This window comes from Eulemur rufifrons, chromosome 4 (assembly GCF_041146395.1).
Source record: "Eulemur rufifrons isolate Redbay chromosome 4, OSU_ERuf_1, whole genome shotgun sequence".
In the NCBI taxonomy this organism is placed as follows: domain Eukaryota; kingdom Metazoa; phylum Chordata; class Mammalia; order Primates; family Lemuridae; genus Eulemur; species Eulemur rufifrons.
The window spans coordinates 66,111,322-66,130,787 of NC_090986.1; the positions used below are offsets into that span (position 1 = coordinate 66,111,322).

The 19,466-nt window shown below is 35.9% G+C and overlaps 1 protein-coding gene and 1 pseudogene across 3 annotated transcripts in view; one reads left to right on the forward strand and one right to left on the reverse strand.

Moving 5' to 3' along the window:
- The window catches only part of FNDC3A (fibronectin type III domain containing 3A), a 135,568-nt gene that overhangs the window by 22,410 nt on the left and 93,692 nt on the right, over nucleotides 1–19,466 (reverse strand). For all 3 annotated transcript variants that reach the window (XM_069467714.1, XM_069467715.1, XM_069467716.1), the window contains 6 exons: nucleotides 15,771–15,830; nucleotides 14,577–14,715; nucleotides 10,899–10,952; nucleotides 8,123–8,247; nucleotides 7,133–7,307; nucleotides 5,826–5,912 (listed from right to left, as the gene is read on the reverse strand). In XM_069467714.1, the coding sequence (XP_069323815.1) occupies nucleotides 5,826–5,912; nucleotides 7,133–7,307; nucleotides 8,123–8,247; nucleotides 10,899–10,952; nucleotides 14,577–14,715; nucleotides 15,771–15,830 (640 nt within the window). The remainder of the gene's footprint in view (nucleotides 1–5,825; nucleotides 5,913–7,132; nucleotides 7,308–8,122; nucleotides 8,248–10,898; nucleotides 10,953–14,576; nucleotides 14,716–15,770; nucleotides 15,831–19,466) is intronic.
- Nucleotides 1,928–3,583, forward strand: LOC138382870 (CTP synthase 1 pseudogene; annotated as a pseudogene).

Consider the following 19,466-nt stretch of genomic DNA (forward strand, 5'->3'; position numbering starts at 1 on the left):
GATGAGGATCTGAGTAAATGTACCACCCCAAATAACTCATATAGCCCATGAGAACTCCATAAAATATAGTCCAATTGTTCAATTTTGCTCAAGCTTCCTTAGTCTTCTCACATATTCAGATGGATTTTCAGGATATCTTTTCTCACTCTGATTCTTTACAAATGAGACTACAAAAGGTTTAAAATACTTCTCCATGTTGTGCATAGCATCTACTTAAGCCTTGTAACTAGAAGAATAGTCTCTCTAAAACCCATAAAGATTCGCTTATGTTTTTAAGGCTATATACTTCAGCACTGTCTCTTTTTACTGTAGAGTACCTTCTTCAGTTAGCCATAAAGGTAATCAAAGGTATAAAGCCATATAGATAATCTTTTCCTCCCCAAATTTATAAGTAATAAAAACCTTTATTCAGTGCCTATCACACAGGGAGCACAGTGCTAGGAACTCTAGGTATAATGCAGTTCTTACCTTTAAGGAGTTTAGAATCTTTATGTAGAAGACAGGCAATATAACATATCAAAAGAATTGGGCAGGAGATTACTAAGGCCTGAAATGGTTCAGGAAGGCTTTGAAATGGCAAATGGAAGTGATGTGGGGTCTCCTTGGGCAATAGCAATGAAAGGGGAAGCTCGGTAAGAGAGAAAACAGGAAGCCCTGAGCATAAGAGCAGAAGTGAATAGTAAACAGTCAGCTGTGCTCAGGGAAGGATAGTTAATCATTCTGGTGAGATAGACAGTTCAAGTATGGAGTAAAAGGCAGTAAGTTTAAAAAACTGAATGGGAATGTAAAGAGCTATATATCAAACTAAGGAAATTGTTTCTTAGAGGGAAAACTATTTTTCAGAAAGATTTTTAGGTATAGAATAGACCTTGGATTGGAAGCTGAGAAAAGAGTCTGAAAGCAGTTACATACAGAACATGTTTGGAGATTTAGTATTCTTCAGTACAGAAATGACAGCTGATATAAGGCAAAGAGATGATATGTTCAAGTGAGAGAGGGATACACCAAGAAGAGTTAAGGACTTAGCTAGCTAGGGTACACTTAAGTAAGGGCAGAGGAGAAAGGAAGACAGATCATAAAACGACAGTAGACAAGATGATAAGTAGGAACATGACTATGTACTGTCACAGATGCTGACATATAAGTAAATTTCAAGGATGTAACAAAATAGTTGACAAATCCAGATACTAGCTGTTCTTATTTCTCTCTATTTATGAAAAGGCCTCAAAAACAAGGAGTAAACAGAAGTCAAAATATCTAAAGGTTCCTAGTTCAAGGTGCTCAGATCTTGACCTTTAAAAGTCTTGCTAATTGAAAAACTATTTTTCAGGAAATTCAGGAAACAAGGCATCAGCTCTCCAGGGGCCCAGAGTTATAGGAACTGGCCACTAGCCTCTGTAGCCTTTCATCCTTTCTTAAAAAATTTGGACACTAGGTCCTAGCCCAGCCACCAGTGAACCATCTCATAAAATGAGAACTGTTTGCTTGTTTACCACTCTTTAAATAATTTTAAGAATTCTGACTGTTTTATTATGTTTTAAAATGTGATTTTCATTCTTTGTCCTTTAAATTTTTACTATTTTGAGTATCCTAGAATTGTTTTCAGTGTAGAACCTAGAGCTCTAGCATTTGGTAAACTTGGTCCATATTATAGTTCATTTTATGTTAATCATATCCTTATTGTTTCTTAAGAATAATAACATGTTAGTCATCATTCCTGGATTATAATATTTTTATTATTTTTGCTTAGTGTTCTAAGATTTCTTTAAAATATTAAGATTTTATTTTGATATGATTATTTGAAAGAAGAATCTGCAATGTAAAGTTATAAAAGGAAGACTGACTGGCTGGCTGCCAAGATCTCTGCGTGCGTCGCCACTCAGCTCTGTCGCTGACGGGAGGATCTGAAGCTGGCTTCAGGTCAAAAAGTAAAATGAAGTACATTGGTGGTGTTATATCAGGAATTGGAAAAGGAATCATTCGCAAGCAGTGTGGGCACAATACTGAAGTCATGGTTTACATCTAACATCAATTAAAATTGATCCCTACACTAACATTGATGCGGAACATTTTCTCCTTATGAGCATGGTGAAGTTTTTGTGCTGGATGATGGTGGTAAGTACACCTTGACCTGGGTAACTATGGATGGTTCCTTGACATTCGCCTCACCAAGGACAATAATCTGACCACTGGAAAGTTATACCAGTACATCAGAAACAAGGAATGTAAAGGAGATTACCTGGGGAAAACCATCCAAGTTGTACCTCATATCACAGATGTCATCCAGGAGTGGGTGATGAGACAGGCATTGATAGCTGTGGATGAAGATGGACTAGAACCTTAAGTGTGTGTTACTGAGCTTCGTGGCACTGTGGGAGATATAGGAAGCTTGCCCTTTATTAAGGCCTTCCATCAATTCCAATTCAAGGTAAAGGAGAACTTTTATAATATCCACGTCAGTCTACTTCCTCAGCCAAGTTCAACAGGGGAACAGAAGACTAAGCCCACCCAGAATAGAATCTGACAACTTAGAGGGCTTGGGCTTTCTCCAGACCTGGTTGTGTGCAGGTGCTCAAATCCTCTTGACACATCAGTGAAAGAGAAAATATCGACGTTATGTCATGTTGAATCTGAGCAAGTGATCTGTATCCATGATGTCTCATCCATCTACTGAGTGCCTTTGTTGTTAGAGGAGCAAGGGGTAATAGATTATTTTCTTTGAAGACTTGACCTTCCTATTGAGAGGCAGCCATGAAAAATGCTGACGAAGTGGAAAGAGATGGCTGACAGATACAATCGCTTGCTAGAGACCTGCTCTATTGCCCTTGTGGGCAAACACACCAAGTTCTCAAGACTCCTATGCCTCTGTCATTAAAGCTCTGGAGCATTCTACACTGGCCATCAACCACAATTGGAAATCAAGTACATAGATTCAATGGACTTGGAGCCAAGCACCTTGCAAGAAGAGCCTGTGCGCTACCATGAAGTTTGGCAGAAGCTCTGTAGTGCTTATGGAGTGCTAGTTCCAGGAGGATTTGGTGTTCAAGGAACAGAAGGAAAAATCCAAGCAATCGCCTATGTTTGGAAACAGAAAAAGCCTTTTTTGGGTGTGTGCCTAGGAATACAGTTGGCACTGGTTGAATTCTCAAGAAATGTGCTAGGGTGGCAAGGTGCTAATTCCATAGAGTTTGACCCTAAGACCAATCATCCTGCGGTTATAGACATGCCAGAACACAATCCTGGGCAAATGGCCAGAACCATGAGGCTGGGCAAGAAGAGAACCCTGTTCCAGACCAAGAACTTGGTCATGAGGAGACTCTGTGGAGACCCAGACTACTTGGAAGAGAGGCACCACCACAGATTTGAGGTAAATCCATCCTTGAAAAACTGTTTGGAAGAGCAAGGCTTGAAGTTTGTTGGCCAAGATGTTGAAGGAGACAGAATGAAAATTGTACAGATGGTATATAACTCCACTTCCTACAATCCAATGATGTGTAAAGAAGTGGCTTACGGACATGTTTTCCCCACCTCTAACCCAGTTATTTGGGAGTGCTTTTTGGAACAGCTTGCTGTCTTGTTGTAGATTCTGATTGTATAACTCCCTCCCCCTGTTATTTGAGTGACTGCCATAGTGAAGTACAGTTTTAAATGGAAATTTGATTTGCTTATAGTAGATCAGTAAGAAATTTAACACATATTTGTGTGTGTGATGTGTGTGCATTTTGTACTTATATAGCAATAACACCATGGTGTTACATGTAGAATTCTAAGGAGTTTCATAAATTCAAATTATACAGATATTAACAATTTCCTCTTTAGAATACCTGTTACTATGCTAATCATTATTGGAGCACAAATATAATCCAATATTATAAGAGGAAAACTGGAATGAATAGGCATACTTTTGGGGTATTTTATAAATCTGATAAATATGAAAACTATATTTGGAAATTAAAATGACCTAGAGTTATTAGAAATTTTCAAAATGAAGCTAATAGTATAAAATAAAGCATAACAAATATAATTATTATGCACTATATAATTAAATTTGCCATTATTAAAATTTTCTTCAAAGGTTCTGAAGGAATAAAATTTATCTTTGTTTTTTAATAGCGAAAATAATTCACAGTGGCTTCTATCTTTATTTGAAATGATTTGATTAAACAAGCACTGGTAGGAATATCGAAATGTTGAATTTATCAACTAATGAGCATCTTACTATATTCTTGGGAAAACTTTTACCCAAATATTTAGGCATGCTTATATTAATTGGTATATTAAGTAATTCAAGCATTGCCTCCAAGAAATAGCAATGTATATACTGACCAAATCAAAGAGCCAAAACATATGCCAGAATGAGACTATACTAGGAAAGACACAGAATTTCAGGAGTTTCCAGAGTAGGAAACTTCAAAGTTTGCCACTGTCTCAATTAAGCAAAAATTATATGTAGAGTCTCCCTGTCTCAAGTGAGCAAGACCTGTAGTCTCTCCATCCTCCTGGAATCATTCAGTGCAAAGGCCAGTTCATGGGCTGAGCAAGGCCAGCATTTGCATCGGGGGATGGGGGTGGGTTGGGTGGAGGCAGCAGCATGTGCCTTGTATGAACTTAAGAACCCTGAATAGACTTTAGGGAAGAGTATGGGGGCACAGGGAGGGGTTTGATCCAATAAGTAAATATACTGAACATAACTGGGTCAAAGATTCTCACTGATGATGAAGGGAGTTAGAAAGAAGGAAAAGGAGAAATCTATAATTAACCTATGGTGTTGGATTAAAAAAAAAAATGAAGGTATTTGGTGTGAACTCATGATTTAAAAAAATACAGAAACAGATATAAATGTGTTTGTACATGTAAACTGTGTATACATTTATATATAAGCAAAGTACACACACATACACACACACACACACACACGCACACACATTTTTTTTTTCTATGAACAGTAAAATCTCTATAGCAATTAGGTATACCTAGTACCCAGATCTTGACTTCTAAATACCACCGTCCATTAAAGGACTCTCTGGTGCTTTTAGAAATGGCCAATTCCAGAGTTGAAGGGAAAGTATAAGATAAGACTAGAATATCTTGGAAGTTCTCAAAGAACGATGAGAGACATGTCAAAAGGATTCAGGAGCCACTTTGTAGGGCAGTCCCACAACTGGGACAATCTGAGTCTCACAATAACCACAGTAACAAAATATAATCCACTGAATAAATAGAAACCCATGAGTTTTTTTTAAAACTTCTCTTTTCTTTCAGTATCTTTAACGTGTAATGCCAACTAATGAATGTAGAAGAAATGATAAAATTAAAAAATCACTACTTGGCACCAATAATTGTAGTAATAACCGATTCAGGCAAGAATCATCAATGGTTGTTAAAATTATGGATGGAAGTTTGATTAAGAACAAGATGCTTACATAGTACATAGTATTTACAAAATGCTTATTAATCATAAAGGAAAAAAGCATAACAGTGAATAGTAGATATTACCTTTATCAAAGTGACTACCAGTAATGGGACAAATTGAAATTATGCACCACTTGATATGATACACTGAGAAAAATACAGCATTACTTTCTGTGTTATTCCTGCCAAGAAGCATACTCTAAGTATGTTCTAACAACAGTCATATTTTAGAAGATGTTTGTTCACATTATGCAAATAAGAATCACAGGAAACATTTAAACTGATTTTGAATTTAAATAAAGTTTGAGAAGCACTGTTAGGTTAAAATTATTTGAGATTTAAAACCAAAGGAGTGAGGTTTTAAAACAAGAATAGGAACAAGAAACAATTTTTTAAGAGTTTTCAAAACTTACCTTAAATTTATACTTAGTACTACGTCTGAGATTTTTCACTGTGTAAGCAAGATCTTCTCCATCATATTTAGGCTTGAAACCATATCCCTGCAAAACAAAGTCTTCATTAGATGTCTAACAGCACAAATATGGGCAATAATGAATACGTGAAAAGACCCTGGTACCTCTTCATCTTCTATAATACTATGTGCAATGTGATTAATATTGTTAATATAATCCTCACCTTTATGCTTCTGTCATTAAGTGGATGGACCCAGAAATGCTACTGAACATTTGTAGGAAGATAAAGGAGACCACTAATTCTCACTAAGAAAGTAGCCAAGAGATCTTTCCCTCTTTGAGGGAAGAAAGGATAGAGTTGGAGCCAGTGGTAATGTCCTCAAGAGTAAGCTATGCCAAGAACTAACAGGAATTTCCCAGAGAGATGTTGCAAGAGCTAAACAGAACTGTAAATATTTGGCATATTTAACTTAACCTGAACACACAGTTGTGTTTAAGTGAATAAACGAATGGTTAGTTGTGCTGGCAGGTGAGGATGTCACTTAGGTTTGGGATTGCTATTTACTGCTTACTTACTACTTTCCCAATGTTATTTCTAAGACTTTTAAAAATTGGGATATAATTCACATATCATAAAATTCACTATTTTAAAGTATAAAATTCAATGGCTTATGGTATATTCTCAAGGTTGTGCAACCCTCATCTAATTACTAATTTCAGAATAAATCCTATACTTTTTGGTTAGTAGTCACTTCTTCCCTCCTCCTATTTACTAACATACTTCCAGTCTCTATGGATTTGTCTACATCCATAAAAATAGAATCATATACTATGTGGTCTTTTGTGACTGGGAGGTAAGTGATGGGTAATAGATTCAGATTGCACTACACAGTTTCATGGGAGACTCTAAAAATCATCTGTGACACTTCAGGAAGCAGTGTATGAATATATTAATAGCTGGGGAAGGGAGACACAGTATTTCCTCATCTTTTAGAGCTGCTTATTCTAGAAGGCTATGGTGATCTTCTCCTCTCCCTATCTCCTCCAAAGCAGATATAAAGTGCAATCTTTGTTGTTCCCCAGGCACAGACGTACAAAACACACACAAAACACAAAACACCTTTCTACTCATCAAGAAAACAAAAGACTGAGTTCTCAAGTTACTCCGAATTCCTCCCAAACTATAACAAACTAAAGCTTCAGAGAATTTGGGAAAGGAGCTAACTCTGGCAATATTTATTGTACTAGGATTAATGCCACACTAAAATGTTTTAAATATCCTGTTTAAAATATGTATTCACACTTACTGAAGTTTCTTCTTCCATCTCTAAAATATAAGAAATTCCTTCATCTGATGGCGTTCCTGAGGGTTTACTCCATTGTAAGGATAACCAAGTAACTCCAGCCCTAGTTAATACAGGACTTGCAGGTGTAGAAGGGGCACAACCTGAGGTGTAATATAAGACTTCTTCACTAAAACCACTGTTGAAACAAATAGTTTTTAAAAAGGAATGAGAAAAACATATTTTCACAGCTAAAGAATAAGTGTTTTGACAAACATTATTTTCAAAAATGATGTAATTTTTGATAAATTATAATCCAAATAATATATTTGTATTTGACAGTATCTTTACGGTAACCAGGTCAGATACCAAAAACTGAATTAGTAATCTTTTAAAAATACAGTTTTGTTCAGATTTTTAAGCCTTTATATAATTCATCCAGTCAATAAAAGAATATACACATTACCCTTTAGAAACAATAACACTCTTTTACTGGTATAAATGTACCTTTTAAACACACTTTCATATGATGCCATTTATATAAATTGGAAAGCATTCAGTTCTCAGTTACGTAATTAAGCCTGGCTGCCCCCATAAAGGTGAGCAGAAGTATCTCTAGAATAAAAATAATTTCAATATGACTGTTGAAAGGCACTTGGCCTTTCTATTTAAATTAGGCATCTTAGATGTTATTAAAATTCACCAGACTTTAAACAAAATAATAAAATTACATATGCTGAGGATTAATAGAGGAATATCTTGGTCACATATGAAGATTTAATTTATACATGAAAATCTTGGTAAAGCTATTAGTTTTAATCTTTCCTGTGGTCCCTATGTAACTAAGATATTCTCTTACAGTTTTTGCTAGGGTGGTAACATATCTTAACCACATTGACAAACGGAAAAACTAAGCAGAAGTTTTAGTGAATAATTTGGACTGTGAATAATTATACAATTGAAGTTGACTGGATAATCCGAAATATCTACATTATTTTATAAAATCATTCTTACCTTGTACCATAGTCATTTTTGGCTGATAGTCTAAATTTACAACCCATTGCTGGTGACAGTTTTGTAATTTTAAATTGTTTCTGTGAGCCCATGTAACACTGATAAAATTCTCCATTTCCTTTTCCCTATAAGAAATGGCTGATTATTATATATCATGTATATTACTATAAAAAGATAAAAGCCACATCAACTCCTCTTTGATAGTTACACATTAGCAAGCATACATTAAAAGTCATGGATCTCAAGAGAAGGTTAAGATACTACACATCTTTTATATGATATAGTTCATCAAATGCAGAATTCAAAAATCAGAGAATAGGTATCTTTGTACAGCTTCTTGACCTAAGTACTGTGTTTTAGCCAATGCTAAATTTCTGGCTTTAATAAAAGAAACTCTTTCCAGGTATGGACCCTACAATTTCCATGGGGGACTGTTAGTCGTGGAAATAGGGGGATCTTTGATATGGACAACTGGCTGTTTTCCTCAATCTATGGAAAGTTCTAAGAAAACAGTTTTTTTTTTGAGACAGAGTCTCACTCTGTTGCCCGGGCTAGAGTCAGTGCCGTGGCGTCAACCTAGCTCACAGCAACCTCAAACTCCTGGGCTCAAGCAATCCTACTGCCTCAGCCTCCTGAGTAGCTGGGACTACAGGCATGTGCCACCATGCCTGGCTAATTATTATTTTTCTATATAGTTTTAGTTGCCCAGCTAATTTCTTTCTATTTTTTTAGTACAGACAGGGTCTCGCTCTTGTTCAGGCTGGTCTCCAATTCCTGAGCTCAAACAATCCGCCTGCCTCGGCCTCCCAGAGTGCTAGGATTACAGGCGTGAGCCACCGTGCCCGGCCTAGGAAAACGTTTCTATCCATGCCCAAACCTCCATCTATATAGCCGCTAAGCTTCTTTAAAGATTTTGGAGCTGCTACTCCTTAGATTTAACACTGAAAGAGTTCAAGTAGAGAGAACAGCTCAATTACAGACAGTTAAAGGGAGAGAGTAAAGTAAGGACAGCTCGGGAGAACAAAAGAGTTTTAGAAATTTAGAGTGTTAAATAAAATGGACAAGCTTCTCATTCTCTACCATTTTTCTTTATTGTGTTAGTAGAGGTAAAGGGTGGTTAGGGTGACTTCTGCTTCAAAGTAAAACAGTGTGTATCTGGCTACTTTATTGAATTCTCTTGTTAGTTGTAATGCTATTTAGTTGATCCTACTTCAGTCATTTATATACAAACTCATAGTATCTCTAAATAATGACAACTTTGCTCCACAGCCTAGACACCATGACTGTACTTCTTGTTTTGGTTTCAAGTCATACTGACTTAACTAACTTCCTAAATAATGTTAAATAAAGGCGAGGAAAACTGGCAACTTTGACTTGTTTCTGCTTTGCATAAAAACGTCTGTATTTGTTTAGTTAAGGCCCCAAAATAACTATCAAATAAGGAATTGTCTTTCTCTTCCTCATCTGCTTTAAGTTTTAACTGGGATGGATGCCAAATTTTATCAAACACCTTCTCTTAATTTATCAAGATGATATGGCTTTTTTTCTATATTATGTGATACATTAATAGATATTCTAATTCTTAATTATCTTAGAACTTCTGGAATAAAATCTACCTGGCTGTGCTTTATTGCTCTTTTAATATACTACTAAATTCCTAAATTATCAATGGAATTTCTTCTACTCCTCTGGTGCCTCCTCTTAGCTTTACGTAAGCAGCAGGGCAAGAAAGACCATGATAACTAACAGTAAAACAACATATTAAACAATAAAGCCCAGTATGTTTGCTGTGGCTGGCTGAATAATGGCCCCCAAATATATCCCGGTCCTAATCCCCTGAACCTGTGAATGTTACCTTATATCACAAGAGGGACTATGCAACGCAACTAAGTTAAGGATCTTGAGATAGAAGATTATCCTGAATTATCTGGGTGGACCCTAAATGGAATCAAGTGTCCTTAAAACGGAGACAGGGAGATTTGAAGACAGAAGAGGAAGGAGGTATGACGATGGAAACAAGGAGATAAAAGGCAATGTGATGTGGCTATGAACCAAGTGATAAGGACAGCCCACAAAAGTTGGTCAAGAGGGAAACAAATCCTCCTCTAGAGTCCCCAGAGGGAGCATGGCCATGCTGACACCTTGATTTTGGCCCAGTGAAACCCATTTCAGATTTCTGGCCTCCAGAACCGTAAGAGAATAGATGATGTTTTAATATCAGGTTTGGGGTAATTTGTTACAGCAGCCATAGGAAATGAAAACACTTGCCTTTAAGGCTGATGCGAAAAAAAAGTTTCTTCATTAACGTAATTACCTTAGTGACAGTTGTTTTTTTTTTGTTTTGACAGAGTCTCATTGTATCACCCTAGGTAGAGTGCAGTGGCATCATCACAGCTCACTGCAACCTCAAAGTCCTGGGCTCAAGCAATCCTCCTGCCTCAGCCTCCCGAGTAGCTGGGACTATAGGAGTATGCCACTGCGCCAGGCTAATTTTTCTATTTTTAGAAGAGACAGGGTCTCATTCTTGCTCAGGCTGGTCTTGAACTTCCTAAGTAACAATTTTGATGGTGGTTCAGTTGGTGAAAAAAACCAAAACAGAACATAGGGAAGTTCAGTCAGCCATGTTTTCTAAAATACCATCAATCTACTCATGTACCACACAAAATCATTCATATCGTTTTTGAAAGAAGAAAAATTAAAACAAAGAAGTTATTTCTGCCTGAAGATATGCATATTATTTTAACCATCTAAAAATAAAACAATTCAATTTACTTACCTCATCCCATTCTAAAATAAAGCTTTGGATTTTAGAACCATTGTCACTAGGTGCCTAAAACAAACACCAAAAAACAAACAAAATGGATACAAATTAGTACTTTCATGAATGATATTGCAATGATCTAATCTAAGGACTCTATTTGATGTTGCAGATGTTCTCTGTGACTTGGTCCTAGAAAAGTATGCACAGAAAATACAGAACTATATATGTTATATAGCTCACAACCCCTTTAAATGTAAGGGAAAAAAAAAAAAGCAAGAGGCTACTCAAGTTTTTCTGAACACTGAAAATCTCTTTTAGCAAGATCTTAACTTTTAAAATTCTTTTAAAAAAATCACTTTGCCTTTCTTTCAGAAGATTTTATCAGCTATAAGCTGCTAGAATCAATCCTGTCATTTTTATTAAAACTCACCTTGTAATGTAAATGGAATATTGTATGAAATACTAAAGAATGAAGAACTCAGAATGCTAAAAGAAACTGAGAGGGCACTGTGTGAATCCCTGCTTCTAGACTCAATGTGCTGATTACCCAAGACTGCTGACTCTAATCTGTTCATATTTAGGGATGAAAAATGCAGTCTCCCTTGCCATTTTATTTCAGTATTTAATCATTCTTGAAATCAAGAATTTCAGCCTATTTCTAACTGAATTTTCTTCCTACAATTTCAGCCCATTTCCTCTTTGCAGAACAAATGATCACCCCGTCCTTACTTTAACTTCATATATTTGAAGATAATTGATTTTAGGACTCTTCCTGTCAAAATTAAACAATTTTAACCTTTGAAATGATTTTCTGGACCCTATACAGTTTTTTTTTGAGACAGGGTCTTGCTCTGTTGCCTGGTAGAGGTGCCGTGGCGTCAGCTTAGCTCACAGCAACCTCAAACTCCTGGGCTCAAGCAATCCTCCTGCCTCAGCCTCCCGAGTAGCTGGGACTACAGGCATGCGCCACTATGCCCGGCTAATTTTTTATATTTTTAGTTGCCTGGCCAAATTTCTTTCTATTTGTTAGTAGAGACAGGGTCTTACACTCTTGCTCAGGCTGGTCTCAAACCCCTGAGCTCAGGCAATCCTCCTGCCTTGGCCTCCCAGACTGCTAGGATTATAGGCATGAGCTGCCACGCCTGGCCCCTATCCAGTTTTTATATAGCATTCCTAACTATGTAAATGGAAAGAGGGGTCGTTAAGTTTTTTTTTACTAAGTTTTTAATAAAAAGGAACATGGAGGCCTAAATTATCTGAACACTAATACAGATATTATATTTAAAATTTTTTAAAAAATTGTGATTTTTAACTAGTTAGTATGGTCAGAATTTGTTTGTAAAACATAGTAATAGCTCACTGATTGGCATAGCGGCAGCAGGTTAAAGTGAATGTAATGAGAAGTGGGTAGGGAAAGAATCCTTGGAAAACTCCAACTCTCATACTGCAGGAGAATCCAAAGAGAGATGATCACAAGTCTTATCATAAAGTGTGTGGTATAGAAATATATTCCCCAAGAGTTTATGATTCCAGATTGCTCTAGTCTAGTTGCTGAGGTCTCACATTTACTTCGCTAATTTTTTTTGGTGAGGTTGTTGTCTACCTTAACAACCTGAGACATAACCTCTGGCTTTTCTCCAAGTTAGAGGGGAAACTACTATGTGTAAAGTGTTTTACCTTATTTCACTTAGTCCTCAAGTCACCTCTATGAAGTACCATTGTCTGAACTTTACAAAAGAGGAAATGGGGATTTCAAAGAACCCAAAAAAAGTTATCCTAGATTATTAGTCATTAAGAGTGGAGAACTGCATTTGGTCTATCTGACCACAAAACCAGTATTCCTACCCAGCAGTATTCCTGGGCTTGAGCAGTAGGTCTCTTGTTGCACTGGCAATAAGAGAGAAGCCCAGTTTCAGTCAGCTTTTTATCATTACCATACACTGGCAATTCTAAACAATGCTAGCTGATAAAATATTTCTCTCAACTGCTACCTCCTATGTTGACTCCATTAGGAATACTTTTAGATTATGTCAGGCAGCAGAGTCAAAAGGCTGGATATTCAAGTTACTAAACTACTCTGAGTTTTCTTCATCTTTAAAACTAAATAACAACAATCATTATAGCGCTTGTTATGTTTCAGGCATTGTGACACGGGCTATACAGATATTACCTGTTTAATTCTCCCAAAAACTCTTAGGTATATAACACTTGCCCCAATAACAGTGACAATGAGATCTTTCTGCAACCCTGCTGATTACTGTGTATGTATAACAGGGCCATTTCTAGAAGGGTCCAAGTCTGGGCAACCTGAAGAGGTAGCACTGCCTATATCTTATATGGGGCTATTGCGATATTATTAAAGGCAGAAATTCAAAATTGAATTTTAATAATCTTCAGAACAAAGAACAGATACCTGCAGAAATTCCAACTTACATAAAAGGCACTGGGCTGCTACTTCACCTGCCCTACCAAAGGAAAGGGTCTGGGTAAATTCATAAATAAAATGCTACTCTAAGTGACATGAAATAAAATTAGTCATACTTTTTATCACACATGAAAATGTGTATATATACACAGTTGTTTGATTTACATGTGCTGATAATACTTTGGCATCCAATATCCTCAGAAGAACTGGGGACAAACAAGCTCCCAAGCAAGCAGTAAGCCCTTCATTTTCAAAAGCTTTTAGAGGGAAAGCTAGCCCTGATTTTTGTCCTTGATATAGAAGATAATTAAATCAAGATGAGTAGTTATATAGCTGCAAATCAATGTTAAGAGGGATGGTACTCCCTTCTAAGGGATGTTTTGAAATCCTGTGGGGGGTATTTCTGACCTGGTCACAATAATGCAGGGCGCGGAGGGCCTGATGGTCATGGGGTTAAGGTCAAGGGTGTTGACAGCCCTGCAGAATGTGGGACAATCAGTACAATGAGCAGTTGTTCCCTTCTTTTAGTACTTTTGAATGTTTTCCTGAAAATCCATGTAGGTGGAATATCTGTTTATAATTATCAGAGCCTAGAAACTAATCCCACTTTACAAGGTATATTTTGTATGGTTTTAACAGATCCTGAATTTTCCCAAAATGAAACTACTATGCAATTTGGGAAAGATTGTATTTAATTTGCTCAGAAACTTACCAAGACTTATACACCATTTCAGAAAATCACATCACCATCTGTGGCATCTGAATTACCAATTCTATGTATGGTGTTTGTCTACTTCATTGTATCTTAGGGTGTAGCTGGGCCCAACCATTTATACATTAAAATACACAGTCTGTTAATAACTTTATTTCTCCTTTTAGGTGGCATATTTTTAAAACTATGAGTCCAGGTAAGTTATAAATCTGATTTTAAGGTAAAATTCAGGACATAAAGGTGTCATCACAAAATATTACAAAAAGGAACAATGGGTTGAGAATCACAGTTGCAAATCTCAATGTCATCACAAGTGCAATATAATGAGGACATGAATTATAAGTCAGCCTTTTTTGTTATATGTACAGATAGTAAGAAAAACCAGTAAAATAATTATTTTAAGATATAGTAAATAGGCATTTGTTTCATGTTTATAAAGAGCAAGAGCAAATTAGTTAGTTTAAAGCTCTTTTGGTCTTTAAAAACAATTAAAACAATATTATGGGGGGAAAATAAAGAAACGTCCAGTTTGAAATACGCTACACAATATTCTTACCTTCCACTGCAAAGTGAGTGAATTTTTGGTCCGATTGGCTATCCTTGGTGGATTAGGTGTATCAGGTTCACAGCTCAAGGTAGTAAAGCTTTCAGCTTCTGAAGGAGTTCCCTTTATAGAATTGTATTCTGCCTGGACTCTGTGGTGATAAAATAAATAGTTTTACCCTGCAGAATCACTGTATCCTACCTTTTAATGGCATCACCTTGCAGTCAGTAAGGTGTCCTCTAAAAGTTCTATCCAGAAAAGATGACTATTACAAGTAAAAGGTGACCCTTAAAAACAGAAGACTGGTGGTTTTCTTTTTCTTTTTTACTGGAAGCCAATGTAAGAAATACATTTTAAGTTGTGACATAACTGTTTGTGCACATATGCATTTATACACACATACAACATGAGTTTCCTGAAACAATACTCTTAACTAGGAGTAATAAATTGATATTTTCTATTCCATTTGATTCTATTTCATTTTTTAAAAAAATGCTGAATATAACCCACAAAATTAATTAATTCATGATTCAATAATAATTGTAATCCACAGTTTGAAAAAGATTAGGTTGGACAATACTTGGCTTTATCCATAGAAGTACACTTTAAGACTTAATAGCTAAGCAGAAATAATCACAACCACAAATGCTCTTTTTAAGAATGGAAGTGATTAACTAAATGTGTTATATTAGGCCCCAGCTGGGGAGGCCCTAGCGTCTATAAAATTTTGGTAAATTATACTAGAAGAACTATAGAGAATAAAATAGTAAGTACCTAAATTATTCCTATTATGTGTTCTAAAATTTTGAGAGTTTTAATATCCCAAACTCTTTCCAAAATAAGATGTAGTAAAAATATATAAGTATAAGCCAAATATTATTTATGATTATTTTATAAGAATTTCAAAGCTGGGACAAGTTTCTAGTGCTAAACTAGATACTGTAGACATATTCTACAGATTCATTCCAATCCTTGGGTCCTACAAACAGGGTGATTAAACCCTTCACTGTAACATTTGAGTTAAATGTTTTTGGTTTTTTGGAAAATGTTAATTGTATCAATAAAAGAATCAAAGTTTACAAAGTCCATGTTTTTAACCCAAAATTAATATTTAAATTAGATTCTAGATTTTTAAGGAAATAATTACTAAAAAAAATCCTAAACCTATGCTGTATCATATAAAAGCAACCTGTAGGAGTTCCTTACTTTGCATGGTAATCCGTGGCTGGCTTGAGATCATTTAAAGTGACGCTTATTTCTTCTCCTCTGGAGGAAAAAAACGTTAACATTTCAGTGTCTGATAAGGCATTTCTAAAGGATATGCATTATTATACACTATAGTTTCGGATATTTTATTGAAATTATACTATTTCTTTCGTTACCAATCATACCCATATTCATCCATGAATTAATAGTATTTATGCAACTAAGGTTTGTGCCAAACTTAAGTATGTACCTGCATACTACTTTAAAACAAAAAGCTGTGCTAAGCAAATAAAGTGTGTAAGCCAGACTTTTTTATTGGAGTGCAGATAGGGAAGATATTTAGCTTACTGAAGAAATGAAACCATTTTCAATTATTTAAAAATCCATTTTGCATATAGTTAAAAATACTGAGTAAAACACGTACTACTGAAATCAAAACCATCACATTTTTACAAAGAGTCTGCCACTCCAGCCTGGGTGACAGAGCGAGATGCTGTCTCTTACCAAAAAAAAAAAAAAAATCAACATCCCTTCATGATAAAAACTCAACAAACCAGGCATTGAAGGAACATACCTAAACATAATAAAGGCCATAAATGACAAACCCACAGCTAACATCAAATTGAACGGGGAAAAGCTGAAAATCTTTCCTCTAAGAACTAGAACAAGGCAAGGATGTCCACTTTCACCACTTCTGTTCAACACAGTACTGGAAGTCCTAGCCAAAGCAATCAGGCAAGAGAAGGAAATAAATGGCATCCAAATTGGAAAAGAGGAAGTCAAATTGTCCCTCTCTGCAGATGACATGATCTTATATCTACAAAAACCTAAACACTCCACCAAAAGACTATTAGATCTGATAAATAAATTCGGTTAAGTTACAGGACACAAAAACAAAAAATAAAAATCAGTAGCCATTTCTATACACCAGTAATGAACTAGCTGGGAAAGAAATCAAGAAGAAAATCCCATTGACAATAGCTATAAAAATAACAAACAAACAAACCAATCAACCAACCAACCACAAAACCCTAGGAATAAATTTAAACATAGAGGTAAAAGATCTCTATAAGGAAAACAACAAAATACTAATGAAATAACTGAAGAAAACACAAATGGAAAGACATCCCATGCCCATAGGTGAAAAGAAATTTTAATATCATTAAAATTACCATACTACCCAAAGCAATCTATAGATTCAATGTAATCCCTATCAAAATACTGATGTCATTTTTCACAGAAATAGAAAAAACAATCTTAAAATTCACATGGAACCACAAGGGGCCTGAATATAGCCAAAGTAATCCTGAAAAAAAAAGAATGTAGCTGGAGGCATCACACTGCCTGACTTCAAAATATATATCCTAGCATTCTGGGAAGCTGAGGTGGGAGGATCACTTGAGCTCAGGAGTTTGAGACTAGCCTGAGCAAGAGCAAGACCCCTTCTCTACCAAAAGTAGAAAAATCAGCCAGGCATGATGGCAGGCACCTGTAGTCCCAGCTACTCAGGAGGCTGAGGCAGGAGGAGCGCTTGAGCTCAGGAGTTTGAGGTTGCTGTGAGCTATGATGAAGCCACTGCACGCTACTTACGGTGACAGAGTGAGACTCTGTCTTAAAAAAAAAAAAAAAAAAGGAAAGAAAGAAAGAAAAGAAGTTATAAGGCTATAGTAACCATAAAAGCATGGTATTGGTATAAAAACAGACATTTAGACCAATGGAATAGAATAGAGAATCCAGAAATAAATCCATGTATTTATAGCCAACTGATATTCGACAAACGCACCAAGAATGCATATTGGGGAAAAGACACCATCTTCAATAAATGGTGCTGGGAAACCCGGATACTCATAGCAGAAAAATGAAACTGGATCCCTATCTCTCACTATATATAAAAATCAACTCAAGATGGATTAAAGACTTAAATGTAAGACCTGAAACTATAGAAACTATAAAATTACTAGAGGAAAACATAGGGGAAACACTTCAGGACACTGGCTAAGAAAAGACTTTATGGCTAAGACCTCAAAAGCACAGACAACAAAAACAAAAATAGACAAATGGGACTATATTAAACTAAAATGCTTCTTCACAGCAAAGGAAACAATCAACAGAGTGAAGAGACAACCTGTTGAATGGGAGAAAATATCTGCAAATTACTCATCCAACAAAGGACTAATATCCAGAACATACAAGGAACTCAAACAACAGTAAGGAAAAATAAAGCAAAAAATTCATTACAAAGTGGGCAAAGGATACGAGTAGACATTGCTCAAAAGAAGACATACAAATGGCCAACAGTTATGTGAAAAATGTTTAACACTGCTAATCATCAGGGAAATGCAAATTGAAATCACAGTGAGATATCATCTCACCCCAGTTAGAATGGCTACTAAAAAGATAAAAAGTAACAGATGCTAGCAAGGATGTGGAGAAAAGGGAACTCTTATACACTGTTTGTGGGAATGTAAATTTGTATGGCTACTATGAGAAACTGTATAGAGATTTCCCAAAAAACTAAAAATAGAGTTATCATACAAACGAGCAATCCCATTACTAAACATGTAAGGAAATCAGTCTATCAAACGGATACCTACACTGTCGTGTTTACTGAAGTATTATTCACAATAGCAAAGATATGTAATCAACTTAAGTGTCCATCAACTGACCAATGGGTAAGAAAATGTGGTATATACACGCAATGGGATAATACCAGGTCCTAAAAAGGAATGAAATCATGTCATTTGCAGCAACATGGATGGAACTGGAGGTCATTAAGTGAAATAAACTAGGCACAGAAACACAAATATTTCATGATATTACTCATCTGTGGAAGCTAAATAAGTTGATCTCATAAGTGTAGAAAATAGAATAAAGATACTAGAGGCTGGGAAGGATGGGAGGATAAAGAGGTTGGTTAATGGGTACAAACACAGAGTTGGATAGAAGGAATAAGTTCTAATGTTTGATAGCAGAGTGGGTGACTATAATTAACAATAATGTATTGTGTATTTCAGAATAGCTAGAAGAGAGGACTTGAAATGTTTCTAACACATAGAATTGATAAATATTCAAGGTGATGGACACCCCAAATGCTCTGACTTGATGATTACACAGTCTATGCAAGTAACAAAATATCACACATACCCCACAAATATGTACCAATATTTGCATCAAAAAAGGTTACAGTTTAGATAAAAAAGTGAATCATAATTTAAAGTACAGCATTTCCCATGGCAACTATCATGTTTTCAAATACAACAGCACACATCTTAAAATAATCATCTGACACAAATATTATTTGGCCCTGTGGCCACAAACCAGCCTATTCTCTACTTTCTTTCTTTTCTTTTAAATCATTGTTTCCTATTCCAATTTCTTCCACCAAGTCTCTCTCCTTTCCACTGTATGGATTTCTTTCCCCATTCCCCAATCCTTGCCTCTCAGCTACTCTGTTTCTCAAATCAAAGCCAGTAAATGTGAGAAATAAATAAGTCTCATTGATGAAAGTACACTTTAATGAACTGGGCAGGTGCAGAAGCATCCTCATAGACCTTAATTGCTGTAGAAGACGGGAGGTGACTAATATCCCTCTTGCGCTCCCTGGTCAGGCTGCAAATGGAAATAAATCGTTTCTCTTAGCAGGCAGCCATTTCTACCTAGAAATAGCCATTAACACAAAAATAAACCTTTATGTTG